The 24,405-nt window shown below is 35.2% G+C and overlaps 1 protein-coding gene across 6 annotated transcripts in view; it reads left to right on the top strand.

The window, feature by feature from the left end:
• Positions 1-24,405, top strand: part of Pka-C1 (Protein kinase, cAMP-dependent, catalytic subunit 1) — a 545,341-nt gene that overhangs the window by 402,111 nt on the left and 118,825 nt on the right. For all 6 annotated transcript variants that reach the window (XM_090410256.1, XM_090410257.1, XM_090410255.1 and 3 more), the window contains one exon: positions 1,713-1,839. In XM_090410256.1, coding sequence (XP_090266382.1) covers positions 1,713-1,839 — 127 coding nt within the window. The remainder of the gene's footprint in view (positions 1-1,712; positions 1,840-24,405) is intronic.

The raw sequence follows: 24,405 nt of genomic DNA, 5'->3' as shown, positions 1-24,405 counted from the left end.
TGATCTCAAGTTCCTTCTTTCATATTATTATGGTCAAACTGGGAGATCTGCCTTGGTGAACACAAGAAATGCATTTGCTGCTACAACTGTAGTCAGTCAAATTTAGCCGACTATGCCTTGAATACCTTGTACTAGATCAGAACTGGGAAGGCTCATTTTAGAATCAACAGCAGATTTTAAAAAAAGTGTAACCTAAATAAATATAGTTGTGTTAAATTTTTCAATATTATGGGAAACTAATTCTTAGGCATCCTACCCAACAGCATCTATAGAGGGTACCCCTCATAGAACTTTAGGCATAAAGTACAATTTCTTCCACTTATTGTGGTGTGCGTATTATTACAGCCAATATTATATTCCTAAAGATGTCTCTGTGACAGAGACGAAATATCAAAACCATTAAACATGTTGTTTAATTATTTCTCTCTTCTGCATTCATTCCATAAAATGTAATTGAGTATCAGTAGATCTGTTAACATCCACCTTGAAAAGCATTAAAACTACATATGTATGCAGTCATCTGTATATGACAAGTTGGGACTGGTAAACTCTTCTCTGGATACTTTTTTACATAGAATTAAATAGAAGAAAACTCTGCTGCACAGAGATTGCTGTAGATCTTACAGACTTTTTAGAATCAGCATCAGCTATGAAACATTCCCCTAATCTCAATAAGTATAGCTGCATTAATTTGCCTAGGATCTGGAAGACAGTCCTTCTAAGACTACATTTAACTTGACTTCTTTGAATTAACTTCATTTTTTTATCTGGACCCTGATTGCTTGTTAGGACATTAGTTCCTTTCTGTTACAATTTAAATTTTTCTGCAGCAATCTGAATACTGTGTGTCTTAACATTGTTGTGATTTGTGATCTGAAGATTCTGGTTTGAAATCCATCAGAATATTAGGAGCTCAGTAAATTCTGTATTTGTTTATTTTGGGTGTTATTCATACTGTGAAGCACTATTATGATGATCTGATTTAGATATCATCTTGAGCTATTTAAAAATAGTGTTATAAAATTGATTATGTATGGTATGGAGGAGCATATTTTTGTTGCATTTAGTTAAATCTTTAGAAATATTCCTCTGAAGTAATTTATCCTCTCCCACCAACTAAACAATGTTTCTGGGCATATGGTTTCTCTTCCATGCTACTGTTACTTTATTTTCTGACAACTTTCTGTTTAGTGTATGGCTATACATTATTATTATTATTTTTTATTTTTTTTTTGGTAGGGGTGGGGCTTAGACTTAAGTAACTATCACTTGAAAACTGACTATCCAAGACTCTCTAATTGGCTATAGGTCTTATAAAGTGCTTATTTTTACAATGCTATTTAAATTTGGGTCTTCCTAAAGTGGCATTGTGAAAAAATATATCATGGTATTTTGGATAATAATCTACTTTTCTGATCTCTAATTTCAGAGTGCTATTTGTCTGCTTTGTTATTTGAGTTATCATCATACAGTTTTTATACCTGTACTTAATGCTTAGAATTAAATTCCTCTTCATCCAACAACTTTCTTAATTTGAACATAATAATTGTTTAGTTTGTTATCTTAGAAAAAATAGTAGAATCAAAAGTGATTGGTATTTGTTTTATTGTTTTATCATCAGAAAGCTTGATAGTTATGTGCTTTCATGACCATCATCTTCTCTTATTTTCAATTGCCAATTTATTTTGATTATTACATTTTTTTAATTTCAGTGAGCCCCATTCTAGGTTCTATGCTGCACAAATAGTACTCGCATTTGAATATCTTCACAGCTTGGATCTGATTTATCGGGATCTTAAGCCAGAGAATCTTTTAATAGATCAACAGGGTTATATAAAGGTAATCTGCCATTCTGATTTTAATCCCCAAAGTAATATAATTGTGAATTAGTTGAATTAAAATTTTAATATATTAAAAGCTTTTTGCACTGTATTTTCAAAGCATTTTTTTTTAGTAGTGTCGTATTAAATATATCAAAATAAGCAGTAGTGATGCTTTAGCTGGAAGAATTTTTCTTTTGTGAAGGTTTCACTATCTATGAAAGTGTTTAAAATCAGTACCATGGATGGACCAATTGCCAGATAAGCTAGTAATCCTGCCTTGTGTAAATATGGTCTTATTATGCCACTTCAGACCTCCAGCAAACAGTGATATATCACTGAACAATATGAATGATGTTTTTGTAGTAATTCCATGCATGTGAGTTATAAGAAAACTTATATTGGGGATGAACAATAAATTGAGAACAAAGAAGAAACTACATTTAGTATCTCGCATTGCGTTCTTTTCGAAATACATAATATGAATAGCTGTGCTGAAAGGTAGCAGTAGAGAGAATAGAGTGAAAAAATATTTTGCGAGTTTAACTTTGATGTAGTATTAAACAGCTACTATAGAAGGCGTCTCAACAAATTTATAAGGTAGGAAATTACTAAATTGTAAATTCTGATGAACAGTGGCTATGGATATATTGTAGAAATTTTATATTTATAGTTATCAACCACACATACACACACAAAAGATCTCATGTCGTGTAAGCAAATGATTAGATAGAAAAAATTCTAGTAGTTGGTCATACATAACTGGTAATTAGTTTATGGAATTAACAACGCATATAAAGTATATTAATTAAAGGTAACTTTAATAAATAACTTCTATATTTCGGCAACGTCACGTTGCCATCTTCAGGAACATAAAGATATGGTATGTGCACGCAGGCACTAACAAAAGCAAATGAGGAAGAAAGCAAGAAACTAATATTGTTCCTAAAGTCCTAATGGTGCCCTCTGGTAGGCTAATTTGGCAGTTGGGCTGAAGTTCTCAAAATGTAAGTCTCCCAAATTTGAGGTAGTTTCATGCACCCAAATTTGTTGAGGTTAGGAACGTTTTTTTAGAGCTGCTGAAGATTCCTTGAATAATCTCTCGTATTTAAACTTGCTGCAGTGTATTATTTTTGTTTTCTTCCAACGAATTCTATGGTTGGTATCTAAGGCATGGTCTGCCAGCCCAGAGCGGCTGTACTGGTGAAACCGGATGTAATGTTTGTGTTCTGAAATCCTGATATTTGTTGTTCTGCCTGTTTGGCCAAAGTAGGACAATTTGCAGCTGCAAGGGACCTGGTATACACCAGGTAGGTCTAGAGGAAGTGGTTGGTCTTTGGTAGAGCGGATAAGGGATGCCAACTTTTTATATGGTCTGTAACAGGAAGTAAGGTCATATTTTCTGAGGATATCGGTTATTTTCTCAGAGGTGCCCTGGATGTAGGGGATGGTGATAGATTCGGTGTAATCTTTATTGTGGAGGGGGGTTGTGGTTTACTGGTTTGAGTATTTTTTGGATTTTTTGGGGGTTATAGCCATTGGCTAAGAAAGTGTTGTGGATGTGGTTTAGTTCAGTAATTAGGGCCTTGTCATCTGAGCAGATTAATTTTGCCCTGTTATATAGTGTTTTTATAACTCCATATTGTTGTGAGGGGAGAGGGGGTGGGATTGCTGGTGAATGTATCTGCCAGTATGGGTGGGTTTTCTGTAAACAGAGAAAACCAAAGATCCATCAAGCTGGCGGGTGATTAAAGTGTCTAGGAAGGGGAGGGTGTTGTTTTCCTCTTTTTCTAAGGTGAACTGGACTCTGGGATGTTGGTTGTTTAAGTGTGTTAGGAAGGAGTGGAGTCTGAGCTATGTGGCCAAATAGCGAACACATCATCCACTTCTTCCTAACACACTTAAACAACCAACACCCCAGAGTCCAGTTCACCTTAGAAAAAGAGGAAAACAACACCCTCCCCTTCCTAGACACTTTAATCACCCGCCAGCTTGATGGATCTTTGGTTTTCTCTGTTTACAGAAAACCCACCCATACTGGCAGATACATTCACCAGCAATCCCCCCCCCCCTCACAACAATATGGGGTTATAAAAACACTATATAACAGGGCAAAATTAATCTGCTCAGATGACAAGGCCCTAACTACTGAACTAAATCACATCCACAACACTTTCTTAGCCAATGGCTATAACCCCAAAAAAATCCAAAAAATACTCAAACCAGTAAACCACAACCCCCCCCTCCACAATAAAGATTACACCAAATCTATCACCATCCCCCATCCAGGGCACCTCTGAGAAAATAACCGATATCCTCAGAAAATATGACCTTACTTCCTGTTACAGACCATATAAAAAGTTGGCATCCCTTATCCACTCTACCAAAGACCAACAACTTCCCCTAGACCTACCTGGTGTATACCAGGTCCCTTGCAGCTGCAAATTGTCCTACTTTGGCCAAACAGGCAGAACAACAAATATTAGGATTTCAGAACACAAAGACTACATCCGGTTTCACCAGTACAGCCGCTCTGGGCTTTGCAGACCATGCCTTAGATACCAACCATAGAATTCGTTGTAAGAAAACAAAATTAATACACCGCAGCAAGCTTAAATACGAGAGATTATTCAAGGAATCTTCAGCAGCTCTAAAAAACGTTCCTAACTTCAACAAATTTGGGTGCAGAAACTACCCCAAATTTGGGAGACTTACATTTTGAGAACTTCAGCCTAACTGCCAAATTAGCCCACTAGTGGGCACTAGGACTTTAGGACTTTAGGAACAATATTAGTTTCTTGCTTTCTTCCTCATTTGCTTTTGTTAGTGCCTGCGTGCACATACCATATCTTTATGTTCCTGAAGATGGCAACGTGATGTTGCCGAAATATAGAAGTTATTTATTAAAGTTAGCTTTAATTAATATACTTTATATGCGTTGTTAATTCCGTAAACTAATTACCAGTTAGATATAAAAAAGGAATCTGTTAATGTTGTTTGGAGATTTTGGTATAAAATTACTCTGCAGAAGCTAAAAGTTCCTAAAACAGAATAGAGTTAACTGTTGAGATAGGATCATTAATCAGCTTAGTTGCTCTCTTCTGAACCGAGTCAAGGATTTTTAGGAAGCTCTCATATTTTGGCATTAAATCAAATGCGAAACTAGTATTTACTAGTTGGATGGAATTGTGATTTGTGTAGATTTAATGATTATTTAAAGATCAAATATTTCTTTGATGAAGCAATACTCGTAATATGGTTATGCTAAGATTGGAAGTCATGATTGGAGTTTAGAATACTAAGGTTAGTTTTTCTAAAAAGGTAAATGTCATTGTTTCTAAAGATTTGAATGTTGTCAAAAGTAAGACTGAATTAAGTTTGGTATGCATTGGTCAATAAGATTGTCAGAATTTCATTGTTAAAAATAGTTGGATATCTGAATTTGGCATGGTAAATATTCTAGAAGATTTGTATAGTTCAGCAAGGAAATTAGAATGAAAAGTGCAGTGTACTGGACCAGAACTGTAGATTTGATTTGTAGTCAACTTTTAGAAAGGTATTGATATACAGAAGGAAGAGAATAGGTGATAGAAATGATCCCATAATAATGCCAACATTAGTCCTTTTCATTTGCCATTTCTAACTTAACTGGCCTTTCCATCTTTCAATTGGTCTTTCTCTCTTTCCAGTCTAAATATATTAATAGCTTCTTTTGGTGGTTGATATCTTTTCATCGTATATAAATTCCCTTTTTATATTTCTCACTATATTCTAGGTCTTTTCATGTAAACTATAAATACTTGTCTTCTGTCTTCAATTTTTATATGGTCTAATTTTGTACTTCCTTTAATTGTCCCTAAAATTCTCATTTCTGTGGGCTTATTTTGTTTTGCTCTTCCTTTTTAACAGTCCATATTTCTGAACCACTGTATAATAGAGTGGGGTGGCCATTACTTTATGCAATTTGAGTTTCTTATCTTGTTTTATTTATTCAGTGTCCTTTATTAATTGTTCCACAGATTTTCTGATATTTTATTATTTTTTTTCAACTTTATTTTTCTTTTATATATTGCGTTATACAACCTAAATAATTAAACTCTGTCAGGGTGTGTTTTTAATGACTATTTTTTATCATATATGATCTTTGTCTTTAAATTATGTGATTTTCATTTTCTTTTGTGAAATCTTTAGGTTGTATTATTGGCTTATTTTTTTTTTAATTTATGAACTGATTTTTGAAGGCCATCTTCTTTATCAGATCATCTGCATACAACATTGTATTAACTACAATTCTTATTAAGATACCACATGCATTGTTTTCCATATTTTTTATGATTTGATCAATATGTATATTGAATGGAGTTGGAGACCAACATCATTTTCTTGCACCTTGATTAATTTCATTCTGTTTTGTTAATTTAGTACCTAATTGTAAATTTTTGTGTTTATATACAAACTTTCTATAGCTTGTATTAAATGTAATGGACATTCTTGTTTTTTCATTACGGTCCATCATTTTTTTTTTTCCCCTGTAAGCTTTCTCATAATCTATAAAGGTAAATATAGATGCCGGTCTGGATGGCCGAGTGGTTAGCATATCCACTCTCCAGCCAAAAGGCTGCAGGTTCGAATCCCAACATGGGCATAGATGTTTGTGATTGTCTGTAAAAATACTAGTAGCGGTAGTGGGTGGTAGATGGCATTGGTGTAGTTGCGGTTCATGGGTGGAGACAGAGAGTTGTAGAGTAGGTGCCCTCCCTCGATCAGTCTTTGGACTCCCTGGAGGTGTCAGGTAATAATAATAAATGCATCTTCACATTAAATTGTTATTTTTTAAATAATTTGTATTGAGAAATATCTATACATGATCTTCCATTTCTAACATTGTTTCGTTCTTCTGAGAGTAGATTGTTTGTAATATTTCTGTTTTATTAATAATTTTACTATATATTGTGTAACCTATATTTAATAAGCTTATTTCTCTGTAATTTCCACAGTCATCTCTACTCCTTTCTCAAACATAGTAAACTTTGCAACTAATCTTCATTAGTTGCAAAATTCGAAGACAACCAGAGAATAAGTTAGCAACCCAGTTTTTTCTTTTAGCGTGCAAAAGCCAGATGTAAATTATTTAAGAGACTTTTGTGTTAAAGTTGATTATATCTTTCAGAGATATCAAGAGCAGACATTCAATTTTCTCCAAACTTTTTCCATGGTATTTGTTTCTTCTTTTTTTTTTTTTATGTTAATTGCACTATGAAAGGATGGTAACCTTTGGTAAATTTAAGGATTATTATTACTTCCTTATAGGCATACTAAGGATTATTAATAATAATAATACAGACAAATCGGCCTTCAGGACACTTGCAATTTACAAACAAAAAATACTAGTGGTGGTAGTGGGCAGTAGATGGTGATGGTAGCTGCAGTTCAGTGTAGTAGTTGGTGTTGTGAGTGGTGGTGGTGGAGATGGAGAGTTGTAGAGTAGGTGTCCTCCCTTGATAAGTCTTTGGACTCCTTGGAGGTGTCACGAAATAATAATATAATAATAATAATCCTTAGTATGCTTATAGGAAGCATGTGCTATTCAAGAGACCAAACATGGAACTTTTTTCTTTAAAACTACTTTAGTGCTCCACATGATCTTGCACCAGAGAGTGAAAATCACCTGTCACCTAAAGACTTTCATAAACATCCTGTGGTACAGTGGGATTCAAACCTGCAGCATGTTGATTGAGAACAGGTATTATCTAACCATCCAACTAGGCCAGCAAAAAAAAATCCTGTGAAAAGCAACTATATGATATATCTTGTTTTACATTTTGGGTAGCCTTAATAAATTTTCAAAGCTGAAAAGAGTTTCCCAAATATCTATATCTATAGAATTGACTTTTGCTGTAATGAACTGTTTACAATTGTATTCAGATTTATAATTTGAATTCATGACCTTTTGTGAATTTATAATCTGTAGTACCAAAACAAAGTCTTTAACACCAGCTGTTTTTTTTCAGCGAATTTGAGGTTTGAATTGCTTGCATTACTCTCTCTCTCTCTTTCTCCCTTTCTCATTTTCAGGTTCAATAGTTTAGATTTGTGATGGCTTAGTTTATAGATTGAGTTGTACACATAATGAAGATTACATCTGTTAATGTGTCACTAGCTTGTTCCATAGAATAACTGGTGGTAGTACTGGAAAAAATACTGTTATAATCTAGACGTTTCAGTACATGAGCACTTGTAACTGCTGAGTTTCTTAAGTGATTAGCCTAATTTTTTGTAGTTGTATTGGACCATCCAGTTTTTTCTTCCTTGCATGTATTGGCAGTTTTTCTTAAGGTGTTAATGAAACTGAGAGATTTCAGTTTTATTGATGAAAAAATATTGGAAATAACGTACTTTCATTTTTCAGTTGTATATGCATTATTCTATAATCATCTCATTATATCTTGAGAGATGTTTGGTTGATGAAAGTGGTTTAAACTGTAGACTATAAATCAAAAAACGTATATTTTATAGGGCTGAATTATTAAAGGTGTGGTTGATGAAAGTGTTACATCACTTAGTCCTACCAGGTTTGTCATAATTTTTAAATCGATTTATTAATCTTGTCATACTGTTCCAAAATGTTAATTACTCCTTTTACCCCTTTTTCTGCAGCTCCCAGTGATGGTACTCGCACTTTTCATTCTTCCTCTTTCCTTTGCTTTTCTTTCTGTGTTCTTTGCTCACTTTTGAGTCTTTTTACTAGCCTTTTTTTCCAGAACACCATCAATGGGATCCAATACTTGTCATGTGTTGTGATCTGTGGACATTGGAAAGGGGACTCCTCATAGTCCTACGTTACTTTGACCTCTGCTTCAGCAGGACCATCTGTCTCCTACCCCATGGTCCTGGGATGATACTTAATGCTTGCTGTGGAACAGTAGGGCTATCCCAGATGCTGGTATAGCATCTAAGGTAGCCCTACTGTTCACTCCTGAGCGCAATCATTTTTGCCAGTCAGTGAGTGTGCATTTGTGGTCCTTTGGTGGGTGGGGTGAGCTCTCGCACAAACAAAAAATCTCTTAAGCATGAATTCTTCATACTCCTTGATTCATGAATTCTTCAGTTTTTTAGAGGCCCTCACAATGCCTCAAGCACTGCTACTGTAAATACATCATTTGATAACAGAAGTAAGAAACAAAAGATGTGATACCAGTATAAGTATACAAGTGTTTCTCATCATACATGCAACAGGTGAAAGTCAATAAGGAAAATGTCACCTTTCTTGATTCAAAACAGTTTAGGACTGGCAGATTCTCCCAAAACAGTTAAGAAACAATGTTCTCATGATATTCTTGTAGAAACATCATGTCAATAACATTCTGAAAACTATTAGAGCAATATCAATGGGTGAGAATACCAATCAGAGTAACACCTCATAAAACACTCAATTCATGTAGAGGAGTGATATCAGAATGAGATCTCTTTGGTGTTCCTGATGAGGAGATATGTTCAGAACTTAAAGCTCATGTAGCGAGATGCATTCTTATATGTATGGTTCGCCACCTGATTCTGACCAGGAATATCATCCCCACTTTCAATACACCTAAACCTGAAACATTATAAGAGCAGGCTATCTCAACTGCCCTGTTAGGCTATACATCCTTAATCTCCTGAAATGTTTTAAAGATCAGAAATACAAACAAGCCCAAACTGCTTATTGTGGCTCTTCTATCTGTTTCTGATATGGCAGTAAAGAATATGATGATAAATCTTGCTCTGCCAATAAAGCTAAATGTTTTAAACTGTCAAGAAAAACATCCATCCTACTTCCATACATGTCAGTGGTGGAAGAATGAAAAAGAAATGCAAAAAAAAATTAGAACAAAATATGTCATAATGGGCCATTTTAATGGAATGGGCCATTGGCCCTTCCCTTAATACATAGCATTATACATGTCTGCAAGGAGATGTGCTTTGCATTATGAGAGATATTAAGGCAAGTGATGAGAACTTATACCACCCTTACCACGAGTTGCTGCAGTCCTGAAAGTACTTCAGGCACAAACTTTGTTTGCTAACACTTGGATAAAGGATAAAACCAATATATAATTGATACTTGGGTAATATTTTGTATTTAACTGGATTTATGAAATACTCTTATAGATGGAGTTTTAATTAATTGTACTGGAAATGAGTACTTCATTTTTCAACATTGGTTTTATTATTGTAATGAAGTTAACTTTATTTTGTAGTGATGATACATATTTTGCCACACTTATTCGGCATAAAACAGGTCCACCACATATGAGCTTGAAAGGCAAAGCAACATTATGTTATGCCATTTGTGTGGGAAATTTTATATACATATTATTATTTTTTGTCAGATTATCTATGATGATTCAAGAAAGAGGAAAATTGCCAGTGAAAACAGAGGTTTTTTATTTAATTATTTTTACATCTCTCTCTCTCTGTCTCTTTGTAGGTAGTATGTGTGTTTAAGTTTTGTGGATCTCAAAAAAAAAGGGGTGTTGTGATTTCTCCCATAAGAGGTATAAATATAGGTCATCATATCTATTTAACTTGACATTGTAACGTTTCACCAGTTTCTTTATACAGACATTCCATAAGGAATCTGTTTTTATATCGGATTTTTGCCTTGTTCCACAGGAATAAGACAAAAAATTCCAAGTTAAGTTTCCTCCACTTAATTTATACATCATGAGGAACGTAAATTTTGTATCAAGCAATTTGATCTTTGCTGAACATGCTATTTTTTTTATTAAGAACAATGTCCCGTGGAATAAGATAAAAATCATACATAACAGCTTAGTTCTCAAAGGAAATATAGACAGGTGTTGGAAGTTTTTTCCCCACTTGGTTAGACTATAATAAATTTAGTTTAATCCTTTATCTAAGTGTAAAGCAAACAAAGTTTGCACCTGAAGTATCTTCAGGACTGAGGCAACTCATCACTCCTTATCTTAGTATCTCCAATAATACAAAGCATATCTCCTTGTGGACATGTAAAATGCTATGCATTATGGGAAGGACCACTACTCAGACAGGTTGACCTTTATTGAGGTCTCGTCAGTGGGAGCTAGACCAAGAGGTGGTGATACCAGGGGGGGAAGCAATGGAGAAGTCATATTTACCTATACGAGTTGCCAAAAGGTGTCTCACCTTATTATTAAATTACTCTGGATTTAGAGAAAGATGTTGGAAGTTTTTCCCCACTTGGTTAGACTATAACGAATTTAGTTTAATCCTTTATCAAGTATCTCCCATAATGCAAAGCACATCTCCTTGCGGACATGTATAATGCTATGCATTAAGGGAAGGCCTACTACCCAGGGAGATAGTAAGATAAACAGTGATGAGAGCTTTGTCCACCTTTACCATGAGTTGCCTCAGCCCTGAAGATACTTCAGGTGCAAACTTTGTTTGCTTACACTTGGATAAAGGATTAAACTAAATTTATTATAGTCTAACCAACTGGAAAAAAAAACTTCTAACATCTTTCTCTAAATCCAGAGTAATTTAATAATAAGGTGAGACATCTTTTGGCAAGTTGTATAGGTAAATATGACTTCTCCATTGCTTCAACCTTGGTATCACCACCTCTGGGTAGTGGCCCTTCCCTTAATGCATAGCATCATACATGTCTGCAAGATGATGTGCTTTTGCATTAATGGAGATAGTAAGATAAGGAGTGATGAGAGCTTGGTCCACCTTTACCACGAGTTGCCTCAGTCCTGAAGATACATCAGGTGCAAACTTTGTTTGCTTACACTTGGATAAAGGATTAAACTAAATTTATTATAAATATAGACAGGGTAGCTCCTGAGAAACAAGTACACCTTAAAAAAGAATAATTGATGATGTTTAAAAAAGAGTAATTGATGAAGTCAGAAAATTCAAGTACCTGGGATCCGTTATTAATGTGAAGAATTGCTATCCAGAAGATATCAGAAGAAGACTATGAATGGCTAAAACAACAACTTGTCTAAAATCTGGAAAGATGGATCTATCACTGCTTGGAACAAATCTGAAAATTCTGGATGCAGCTGTGTTTTCAATAGTGACTTATGGAAGAGAAACTTGGAATCTAAAGAAGTTTGATAGGAAAAGGATAGCTGCTTTTAAGATGTGGTGTTACAGAAGACTTTAGTATCTCATATACCAAAAGGCAGGCAAATGCTAGAAAAGATTGGTGAAACTTTAAGGCTCCTTTAGGGTATTGAATTGACAGAAGAAAGCCGAAATATTTTGGACACATTGAAAGAAAGGAAGGAGGACTTCTCAAAACAGTAATAGAAGGTAAAATTCCTTTAAAAAGAGGAAGTTGTAGGCCCTCAATGGGATGGATGGTGTCTTGATTGACTGGTCTTCAGAGAGTTTAAGCATCCAGAAAAGCATATGACAGGACCAACTGGCTAGGAGTGGTGTGGCACATCACCAAGAAGTGAAGTGACTATACAGCATCTGAAGATGTCCAGTTAATCTATGAATGAGACATAACAGCAGATTCCTTATGGAATGACTTTATAAAGAAACTTGCAGAATGTTATTACATTGTCCAAGCTTAAGTATTTATTCCACATTAATCTTTTTCTTTTGTGAGATAGTAATTTATCATTCTGCTAACTTGCCTATTTTTTATTTCTTTATTTTTTTAAATTAGTAATTGGTTGACTGATACTAAAGCTTAATGTGGCCAATCAAAGCTAACTTTCCTTATCCTAGAATTTCACTTGAATAGCAAAGTAATATATTATATATATTTATTAATGGAATTAATAAAGTCCAAAGAAATATTGCTTGGTAAGCATCATAGTAAGCAAACACAGACACCTAATTTCATTTGTACCACAGGAAATGTTATCATGGTAGAATTTATGAACATACATTTCTCAACCTTGGTAACATTTTTTGCTGAGGTCACATTTCTGGTCAGATACATTGACATTGCTAAATTTAGTGAAGTGAAATTGGATGCATAGAACAAGGTATTTGCAGTTTGATATTAAATGTGCTTATCCTAACTTTGGATTTAATGATGATTCATTCTTCTTTGCAAAAGTCACAGTAACAAAGGCAATGTGCCTGTGCATTCTAAAAAAGTATGCAGCCCTTTCCAGACAAATTGAGAAAGTGGGTACCATCGCATCCTCCTAGGTCATCCATTTAATCCCTTCTAAATGTTTTTTGTAGGATAACATGAATTACAGGTTGAGCATGTAACTCAGATGCATCCACACATCTCCACATGTAATTGTCATATTTGCACAGAGTACAAATCTGCGGTTTAAAAAAAAAAAAAAAAAAAAAGTATCACCACAACATACTCATAGCAGTTGACACTCTTTGGTGAGAACTAGGTTTGAATACTATCATAGTGCATGGGAACATTTATAAGGATTTTTATCTGAAGGTGATTTAGCAAGTATTGTAGAGAGAGAGAGAGAGAGAGATGGGCATAGTTCTCAATGTTCTGAATCTCAATTTTTTTCATCTCAGGTGAGATGAAAAAAAATTGAGAAAAAGTCGATGACTGAAAGAAAATTTTTCAGCCATCTGTTTATAAATAATATAATTTATTATTGGTAGTGGGAATGCTTAAGGGTCAAGGCTAGATAATTGGGAAGAAATCTCCATTTAGCCTATAAAGAATGCAAGGAACAGACCCTTACTTCTGTATTATTGTCCAGTTCTCACCTTCTCATATGTATCCTGTTGGATATTGAATAATGAAGGTAGACTTGGGCTGGCTATTTTACCAACCAAATTATTATTCGGTATTGATTTAAAATAATAAACAAAAATGATGATACACCATGAAGACATCATGCTAGTTGGAGCATAACCCATTTAAATAATTTTCTCTAACCGTCAACTGGTCCAGAGAAAAGCTCATGCTGATTCAGAATATGAGAGTATACAGAAAATTTGAAATAAGAAATGATTACAGTTTAGTTTTCACAGTAAACATGATACTCATGTTTACAATGAAAGGATAAATGGGTACAAAAGTTTTAAAAAGAATCAAAGTTAAGTAGCTTTCAGAGGTGAACCATAGATTCAAATATACAAATATTATTCACAATGAAAGAGTTTGAGAGAAAAAACAAGCAAACTTTAAAGACCTATTGGCAAAAGCTGAACTTTTGAATTGACTGAATAGCCAAGAAGCAAATACTGAAAGTATCTGGAACTATAGAACAGCAAAACTCCCTTGTGGAATTTAAGAGTTTGAGGGTAGCCATGGAAAAGAAATCACACTGAAAGTTCCTAGTATGCAAGTCATTATGTATTCTAGGAACTTTTGGTGTGATTCACTTTGTCAATAAATGTTTGTTTCCCCTCTTTTTTTTTTTTTTTTCATTAACACTCCTCTAAACGTGTACAAACATCAGCAGCTGCTGGTTGACATCCATACACAATTCATCTACAAACTCTTGAACCAACTTTAATCCTTCTTTTTTATTATATCTTCCTCTATTCTTTGAATCAGCCTCTTCCCATACCATTTTACCTTCTAACTAGAACTTCTGGCTCATCAATAATATACATGATTAGATGCCTTCTTTCTCCCTAATCACATATGATACTGTTGTGCTGTTGGTTGTGTATACTCTTCTGTTTGTTGGATTGAAATTAAAAAAGATAAGAATTGAACAGAAGTTAGAAATTGTCAGCAGTTGGAATTAAAAGGTGGACAATGGTTCCTCAAGTACAGTAATACCTCACCCTACAATGCTTCGCTTTATGACAATCCATTCATATAGTGGTTTTAGAAACATGATGCACCTGTAAATCAACCAATGTGCAGTTTTCACGAACTGTTTAAGACATCATTGCCCTGTACATCTCCTGTTATTTTGCTGAGAATTATAAACTGCATATTACTATTATTTTATTGTTGTTAATAATGGCAGATAAAATTCAAAGTAAAGGTCCTGTTGCGTCCATTGAAAAGAAGACTAAGATAGGCTGTGGGCTAAACTTACCTCACACTACTGATGTTGCATTTATTTCAAACAAAGATAAAGTTCTAAATGAAGTGAAAAGTGGTATGCTAGTTAATGCTATGCTCTATAAAATTGACAATCATCATCATAAAATGATGATGATTGTCTGAATGATGATGATGATGATCTTGAGAGAGGACTTGAAAGTATTGTTAAAGGTAGAGAAAGAAAAGAGTAACAGAGTTAGAATGGTTAGTCGGTTGTCGCAGTATGACAGAGAGGAGTTTAGGAGGGCCATAATCGCAAATGACATTATGCGTAGGTTATGCAGACGGTGTGGTGTGGAATGAGTTTGAAGGGCGAAAGGACTTATACAAGATGGATAGCCTGCATTTGAAAGGACTTGGTGTGCGGAGACTGGAAAGAGTGTTGCTGAATGAAGTGAAAATGGATGTGCAAAACCAGGGAAACTAGAACTACCAAGGAGGGGGGGGGATGGATATGCAGACATCAGTGAGACAGATGAGTGTAAGAATGTATATAATGTACCCGAGCCAGCACTAAGGACAAAAAATGGGAATGGGTCATTTAGAATAACGTATCAATATAGGGGTGGGACTAAGGGATCACTGCATTTCATGTATACTAATGCCAGGAGTATTAGGAACAAGAAGGAAGAATTTTTGGCCTTGATTGGCTCTTCCTGGCCACAGGTTATTGGCATTAGTGAAACATGGCTGACGGAAGAAGATATAGTTAGTGGGATAGAATGTGTAGGTTATAGTGTGTTTAGGAGGGACAGAGAGAATAAAATGGGGGGAGGGGTATTATTGATGATAGCTGATGAACTGCAGCCAAGGAGAATTGAAGTTGTATCGCAGGATAGTCAAAGGAGTTCATTTGAGGCTATTTGGTGTGAGTTTGAGACTGGCAGAATAAAATATACAGTTGGGTGCTGCTATAGACCAGGTGATGGAATAGATGGTGGAGATATATGCATAGGGAAATTGATGAAATGAGTGGAAGGAGGGTAATTATTATGGGGGATTTCAACTATGGTAACATTGATTGGGAGGAGGAGAGGACAAAACCGAAGGAAAAGACGGCCTTTTCCTTCCTCACATGTGACACATGTGAGGAAGGAAAAGGATTTTATTCAATTATTAAGGGATAACTATCTGAGACAGCATGTAATTGAAAATACTAGGGGTGTGAGAGTGCTTGACCTGGTAATAGCATCTGAGAATTTGACTGTAATGAATATGACCATGTTGCCACCTATTGGTGAGAGTGATCATAAGGTCTTGACCTGGGAGGTGGCTAAAGGTGTGGAATTTTCGATTAAGACAGGGTATATGTGGAATTACTGTGCTGGCTAGTATGACAAGCTTAGGAGATTGCTTGGATCAGTGCCATGGCATGTACAACTGATCAGCATATCAGGAGTCGTTGTCAAGGTCTTAGAGAAAGTAGTCAAGGGAAAAATACAGGAATGGATCGATGAAAACGAGATACTGTACAGGGGACAGCATGGCTTTGTGAAGGGTAGATCATGCTTCAGTAACTTGCTCAAGTTTTATAACAAGGTGACGGCTGAACTGGATAAGGGAAATGGATTTACAGTGATACTGCTGGACCTGGCAAAGGCGTTTGACAGGATACCACATGGAATACTAATCCGTAAACTACAACATATGGGAATGGATAGGTGGTTGGTTGATGGAGAGATATCAAAGAGTAGTTTATTCAGGAGTAGAGTCCAAAAGACGGCCTGTGACTAGTGGTGTGCCACAGGGTTCTGTTCTTGGACCACTGCTGTTTAATCTGTTCATTAACGATATAGGGAAGGATCTAAGTGGAACAATTCATTTGTTCGCTGATGATGCAAAGTTGGGTAGGGCAATAGTGAATGCAGAAGATGTCAAAGTCTTGCAGGATGACTTAGATAGATTGGAGTTCTGGGCTAAGGAGAATGGATGTCAATTTAATGTGACAAAATGTAAGGTTATGCATTTTGGGGTGAAAAGATTAGCAGCAGTATACCACATTGGTGGAACTGTACTCCAAGAGATTGATGAGGCCAGGGACTTGGGAGTGTTGGTGGATAAGGAGATGAAGTTTAGGGGGCACACTGCAAAAGTAGCTAAATCAGCTCATCAACTCACTTGGTTGTTGAAAAATACCTTGACGAGCAGAGACAAGCAAGTTATTGTACCTCTGTACCGAGCCTTGATAAGACCTCATCTTGATTACTGTGCCCAGATTTGGTCACCTCGGTTCCTTCTTGATGGGGAGGAGGTGGAGAGGATCCAGAGGCGAGTGACTAAGATGATAACAGGTCTATGGAATGAACCATATGAGAACAGGTTGAAGATTTGTGGGTTGCAGAAACTAGTTGATAGGCGGAGGAGGGGAGATATGATTGAGACATTCAAATTGTTAAAGGGATTCTATAGGATTAATTCAGAGGATATTTTTGAGATCAGGACTGGTGGTGGGAGAACTAGGGGACACCTATGGAAGCTGGGCAAGGGTGTGGTTAGCATGGGTGTTAGAGCTGGGTTCTTTACTTTTAGAGTGGTAAATGAGTGGAATAAGCTGCCAGAGTCTGTTGTGGGTGCTATGACGGTGAACGAGTTCAAGACAAGGTATGATAGATACTATGAGAATGTAATCGCATAGTTGTGTGGACATGATGTTTAGGGCCTCTCTCGATGAGTCTAAGGACTCCTGGAGTCGCTCGAAATAATAATAATAATAATAAAATTCCTGATAAGTACCCTCAAGGGTGCACAGGCTATGATGGTACTACATGAAAAACTTACATCATTACTAACTTCCTATCTACTGATTTTCCTCCAAATCAGTCTGTTACCTATCAAGACTCCAATATTATTAGATCTTATATTTTTATCTTCTAAGGTACTTTTTACTGTATCATTCCACCTATATCTTGGTCTTTCTCTGGGTCTTTTTCCTGCCAACTGACAGAGAACACTTGTTTTGCTAATCTTTCCCATTCTTTTAAGTGACCATACCACCTGAGATTATCTCTGCTAACACATTCCTGGATGCTAAAAATGTCAAGTTCTTTCCTAATATCCTCGTTTTTAATATGACATTGCCATTGATGCCACTGTGGTCTCTATTCTTTGGTCAAGTGTTTTATTTCTAACCCAGCTCTCAGATCCATGAAGTTAAAATTGGCTTGAACACTGACTTGTATACAGTTAATTTAGTGTTTTGACTAATTTCTCTCTTTTTATTCAGCTTTGTTGATTCTGTTCTCTATTTCCATATTTAATTTACCATCTTCACTGAAAACCGTGCATAAGTAGCTGAAATATTTTACTTGTTCTGTGGGTTTCCATTCATGATGCAGTTGATATTTTCAATGCTTCTGCCTATTTTCATTCTCTTGTTATTGCTGACCTTCATACCATATCTATTACAACAGTTATTCAGTTTAGGCAAGGAATCTTGCAAACTTGTACCGGATTTATTTAGAGGTATGACGTCATCTGCATAAAGTAAAGACCTGAGATTAACATCTCCAATTTTGATATCAGTTTTAATACCACTTTCCTTCATGATGTGATCCTTATAGAAAATGAATAACAGAGGGGATAATGTACATCCTTGTCTCACACCAGATTTAACATTAAACCATCTTCCTGTACTTCAATTCTAACTGCTGACTTACAACTCAAATGAAGACTAAGTATTGTTTGATATAATGTCCCATTGACAGCATACAACTGTAGCATTTTGAATAGCTTTTCCCTTGGCACATTGTCATGCCTTTTCTAGATCTACAAAACTTAAATACAGATCTTTGTTATATTCCCATGATTTCTCAACTATTTGTCATAAAGTGAAAATCTGATCCTGACAGCCTCTGTTTGGCCTGAATCCAGCTTGTTCTTCACCAAGCTTCCCTTCCACAATCCTTCTCAACCGTTTCTCAAGTATACTTTAATAAATCTTACCAGGAACACTCAGTACAGAAATACCCCTATAATTCTCACATTCAGTTTTATTTCCCTTTTTATATATCGGTACTATGAGAGCTCTATCCAATCATCTGGAATTCGTCCCTGTGTCCAGGCCTTCTGAACTATGCAGTGCAACCACTGCAAGACTTTTATACCTTCATATTGCATTTCTGGTTGAATATCATCTACTCCAGCTGCTGTTCCACATTTCAAGCTTTTGATGGCTTTTTCTACTTCTTCAAGTATGGATATGTATTCCTGATTGCATGCCTGTTGAGTGTCCTGCACCAATGAGAAAACATCCCTATCAACAATAACATAGTCAATGAGACTTTTCTTATTCCTTGTGTCTTCTCTCCATGTGAATTTATGCACATTTTTATTTAGGAACATTGTGTTATTAATAACCAGTCCATGTCCTGAACAGAAATCCAACAGGTATTTGCCATTATTATTAGCTTTGCTCTTTTCTCCAAATTTTCCCAAAATATTTTTGTATGTCTGATAATCATTTCCTACTCTGCTATTTAGATCCCCAACAAAGACCAACTTTTCCTTTTTCATTGTGTCAGTTGTTTTCTCTAAAGTCTCAAAACATTTCTCCACTTCTACCTTAGTAGAACCTTCTGTGGGACCATAGGCACAAATAAATTTCATTGTTTGTCTCTCTGACAAACCTGATGATCTTATTGCTGAAATGGATAAAGTTTTAATGGTGTAGATTGACCAAACTGGTTTGTAAGTTCTCTTACGCTAAGTGATTCAGAAGGATGTTTAGTATGTTATTTTCAACCATAAAATTAATTAAATAAGATAACTGAAAAAATTGGGTTTTATTGGTGGGAATTTGATAACTACAACTAGTAACGACTAGTTTTGCCACATTAATTAGTGGCTTCTTCTGGGTTTGATGAACATACAAATATAAACTTGAAACAACAAGCTTTGATTATGAATCAATACATAACTGAAAAAATTGAAAAAAATTATACTGAATGCATAGGAACTGTTAGACAATATACATACGTTGAATCATGGATGCTAGCACATGGTCAGTCATTGTTCAGCAGGTACACCCTATAGTTGGTTAGCTGCGAAATTAAAATCTGATGTGTGGAGAGATCTTATAAGTGATTTCCAAATGTCGCATAGGATCATCCCTTGGTTTGTGTAATGTTTCCTTTGCATTTGGTATAATTTTTTTCAGTTATGTATTGATTCTAATCAAAGCTTGTTATTTTAAGTTTATATTTGTATGGTCATCAAACCCAGAAAAAGCCATTAGTTAATGTAGCGAAACTAGTCAGTTACTTGTTTTATCAAATTCCAACCAATACAACCCAATTTCTGTTATCATCATCATCAAATTTCTGCCACATACCCTCAAAGGGTGTACAGGATATGATAGTACTAAATGAAAAATTTACATCATTACTAACTTCCTATCTACAATTTTCCTCCAAATCAGTCTGTTACTTGTCAAGACTCCAATATTATCAGATCTTATATTTCTATCACCTAAGGCACATTGTACCGTATCAATCCACCTATATCTTGGTCTTCCTCTGGATAGTTCTCCTGCCAACCTGGCAGAGAACACTTGTTTTGCCAATCTTTCCTCGCCCATTCTGTTTAAATGACCATACCACCTTAGATTAGCTCTGCTAACAGATTCCTGGATGCTGACAATGTCAAGTTCTTTCCTAACATCCTCATTTTAATATGATATTGCCATTGATGCCATCTGTTCACCTCTAATCTTTCTCAGGATTCTCATATCTGCAGTCTCTAGTCTTTGGTCAAGTGTTTTACTTCTGACTCAGCTCTCAGATAAGTTAAAACTGGTTTGAACACTACAGCTAATTTAGTATTCTGACTAATTTCTCTCTTATTCCATATGAATTTATTCAATTGACTTCCTACTACACCAGCTTTATTGATTCTGTTGTCTAGTTCCATATTTAATTTACCATCTTCACTAAAAATCGTGCCTAAGTAGGTGAAATGTTTTACTTGTTCCACAATCTCTCTGTTCACAATGCAGTTAACATTTTGAACGATTCTGCCTATTTTCATTATCTTTGTCTTTTTATTACTGATCTTCATACCATATCTATTACAACAGTTATTCAATTTAGTCAGGGAATCTTGCAGACTCGTAGCAGATTTATTTAGAAGTATGACATCGTCTGCATAAAGCAAAGAGCTGACATTAACATCTCCAATTCTGATATCATTAATACTACTTTCCTTCATAATGTGATCCATGTAAATAATGAATAACAGAGGGGATAATGTACATCCTTGTCTCACACCAGATTTAACATTAAACTATCTTTCTGTACTTCCTTCAATTCTAACTGCTGACTTACAACTCAAATGAAGACTAAGTATTGCTTGATATAATGCCCCATTGACACCATATAACTGTAGCGTATGGAATAACTTCTCTCTTGGCACCTTATCATATGCCTTTTCCAGATCTTCAAAACTCAAATAAAGATCTTTGTTATATTCCCATGATTTCTCCACTATTTGTCGTAAAGTGAAGATCTGATACTGACAGCCTCTGTTTGACCTGAATCCAGTTGTTCTTCACCAAGCTTTTCTTCTACGATTCTTCTCGACCGTTTCTCAAGTATACTTGTATATATTTTACCAGAAACACTCAATAGGGAAATAGTTCTGTAATTCTCACATTCAGTTTTATTTCCCTTTTTATATATATGGGTACTATGAGAGCTCTACTCCAATCATCAGGAATTCGTCCCTCTCTCCAGGCCTTCTGAACTATGCATTGCAGCCACTGCAAGACTTTTATACCACCATACTTCAGCATTTCTTGTTGGATGTCATCTACTCCTGCTGCCTTTCCACATTTTAAGCCTTTGATGACTTTTTCTACTTCAAGTACAGATATGTATTCCTGACTGTATGCCTGTTGAGTGTTTTTTACCACTATCACTGCTTGTTTCATTTAGCAATTTCTCGAAGTAATTACTCCATACTTCAAGGATATCTTTTTCTCCCGTTTTCATGTCACCTCTGGCATCTGTAACTCCTTTTGCAGTACTCTTTCCTCCATTTCTTAGCTTCTTCAACAACCTCCAAAATATTTTGCCACCTTCTTGATATTTATTTTCTGTGTTCTTGCCAAAGTCCTCCCATGACTTTTGTTTAACTAGTTTTACACAGTGTTTAGCTTTCTTACATTTGTCTCTGTATTCTCTAAGAGCGCAAGCTTTCTTATTTGCCAGGAATTTTTGATATGCTTTCTTCTTTTCCTTCACTGTGTTAAATTGTGAATGAAGAATTTTATGAATTATTAATACTTTATTCATGATTTAACATGTATTGTATTTCCTGAGCTAAGTTTGTTCCTATGTAAATTATAAATTAAACACTTACTGTTAAATTTTTATTGATATAATAATTGTTAATTTTTTTTAGTTATTTATTCTGTATAAGTTCTTTATATAACTTGTAAATATATCCTAAATGAATTGTGGTATATCTTTTTATTTCTGTATGTAAGAGTGATTTTATGTAATTCTTCTGAATGTTGATTGGCTGCCGAAGGAGAAATGGAGTTTGTTTTTAGTCAGCGCATGTTTAGAACGTGAATGGCTTTGATATGGAGTGAAGCCAGTAGATGTAAGCTGAACTGGCTAGAACTGGATTTTGGTTGGAAGAAGGAACGATTTTAATTGGAAAATGAAAGTGAAGAGAGGAGAAGCATTCAGGACCACAAGGAGTGAAGTAACGGGTGGCAGTAAAGGGATTTGGGAAATGCCGTAAGTAGATTAAGAAAGGACCAGCAAATTAATAGGCAATTCAGAATATTTCTATGGAATTCTAAAATTACAATGAATTCCAATTGTTTTGAGGAAGAATAGTGCAAAGCTGAATTTCATGCATAGAAGAAAATAAGTAATAAGTAAATTACCTAAATCGAGTGCTTCATGACTTGTGAAGCTTTATGTTTAATATTTCAATTATTATAGTGAAGATTTCTTTTGAATAGTGTTACTTCAAAGTAATAGCTAACTACAGTTTTAACTGTGCCTATAGTGAATCCAATGTGAAAAGGGTGTAACCCAGTAAGAGCAGTCCTTTTTTTTTATACCTCAGCATGAAGAAATAAGAGTTAGCTCTGCCTGATATATCTTAACATTAAATGTGGCGTTCCATTAAAAATACCGAAGTTTGGAGCTTTAAAGTGTTTCCCCCTTGAAATGATAACTTCCTCATAATTAAATTAAGTGTTTGTTGACTAAGAGAGAATTAGAGAATTCTATTTTAAGAATAATTACTGTAAGATTCTGTAACGTTGAATCACTTTCAATTATTCGGAAGAATATAGAATTGACAGCTGAATGTGTGATGCCTAGTGTTTTATGTTTGTTACGAGTATTTGAACTAACCTGATTTGCATTATCTTGTTTTCAAAGTTATACTTAAATGTACATGTTCTATAACCCTGCATTGAATGTTTATTTTATTGAATTCAGTTTGTTGTGCCTGATTTTTCTTCATTGCACCACTCATAAAAAATATCGGACCTTGCGGAAGCCTTAATGACAATATTAACCTCGGCATGTAGAGAAGTGAGATTGCAAAAGTTAGTTGATGATTGAATCCTCTATATTATATAGACTAATCTGAATATAGGGTGGCACAGGTTAATATAAATTTCTTTATATTCGGATCAGTATCAATCAACATCTAACAAACAAAATGGCGGATTCAAAGCCAGGATGTATGACACAACAACTGCTTCTTTAACTTCCTGTGTCCACCATGGAGTTCTGATTTTTCTATCCTTGCAGACAACCTCACCACATGCCTCTCTGGCTGAATCAATCAAGATTTTCTTCAAGGCTTGCCACTGAATCTCTAAAGTTTGGTTCCTGTTCTCAAACTCTTTCATTTTGTCTTCAATAATCTTTGTGTATTTTAGTCTATAGTTCACATAGACTAAATCTGAGAGCTGCTCAACTTTTATTCGCTTTAAAACTTTCTTACATGTTATTCTTTTCAATATGAAATTCAATTTTATCCTGCTCAAGACTAAATAGTGATCACTTCCAATTTCAAATCCTCTGTACACTCTGGTGTCCTGCACAAGGGAGAAAACATAACTATCAACAATAACATAGTCAATGAGACTTTTCTTATTCCTAGCTTCTTCTCTCCATGTGAATTTGTGCACATTTTTATGTTGGAACATGGTGCTAGTAATAACCAGTCCATGTCCTGAGCAAAAATCCAACAGATATTTGCCATTATTATTAGCTTTGCTATTTTCTCCAAATTTTCCCAAAACATTTTTTGTATGTCTCACAATCATTTCCTACTCTGCTATTTAGATCCCCAACAAGGACCAACTTTTCCTTTTTCATTGTGTCAGATGCTTTATCTTAATCCTCAAAAAATTTCTCCACTTCTACCTTAGTAGAACCTTCTGTGGGACCATAGGCACAAATAAGTCTCATTGTCCAGTTCCCCATTCTGATATTTGCCCACATCACTCTACTTGAGACTGCCTACCATTCAAGAAGATTAGCCTCTATTTTGGTGTTGAATACAATGGCTACTCCTTCTTTTCCTTGATTGTCGTTGCCTGAATATAACATT

Source organism: Typopeltis vanoorti, chromosome 20 (assembly GCF_054136105.1).
Source record: "Typopeltis vanoorti isolate ZY-2024b chromosome 20, IOZ_Tvanoo_1.0, whole genome shotgun sequence".
NCBI lineage: Eukaryota > Metazoa > Arthropoda > Arachnida > Uropygi > Thelyphonidae > Typopeltis > Typopeltis vanoorti.
The sequence above is the reverse complement of the archived record's forward strand: the minus strand, read 5'-3'. Positions and strand labels throughout refer to the sequence as shown.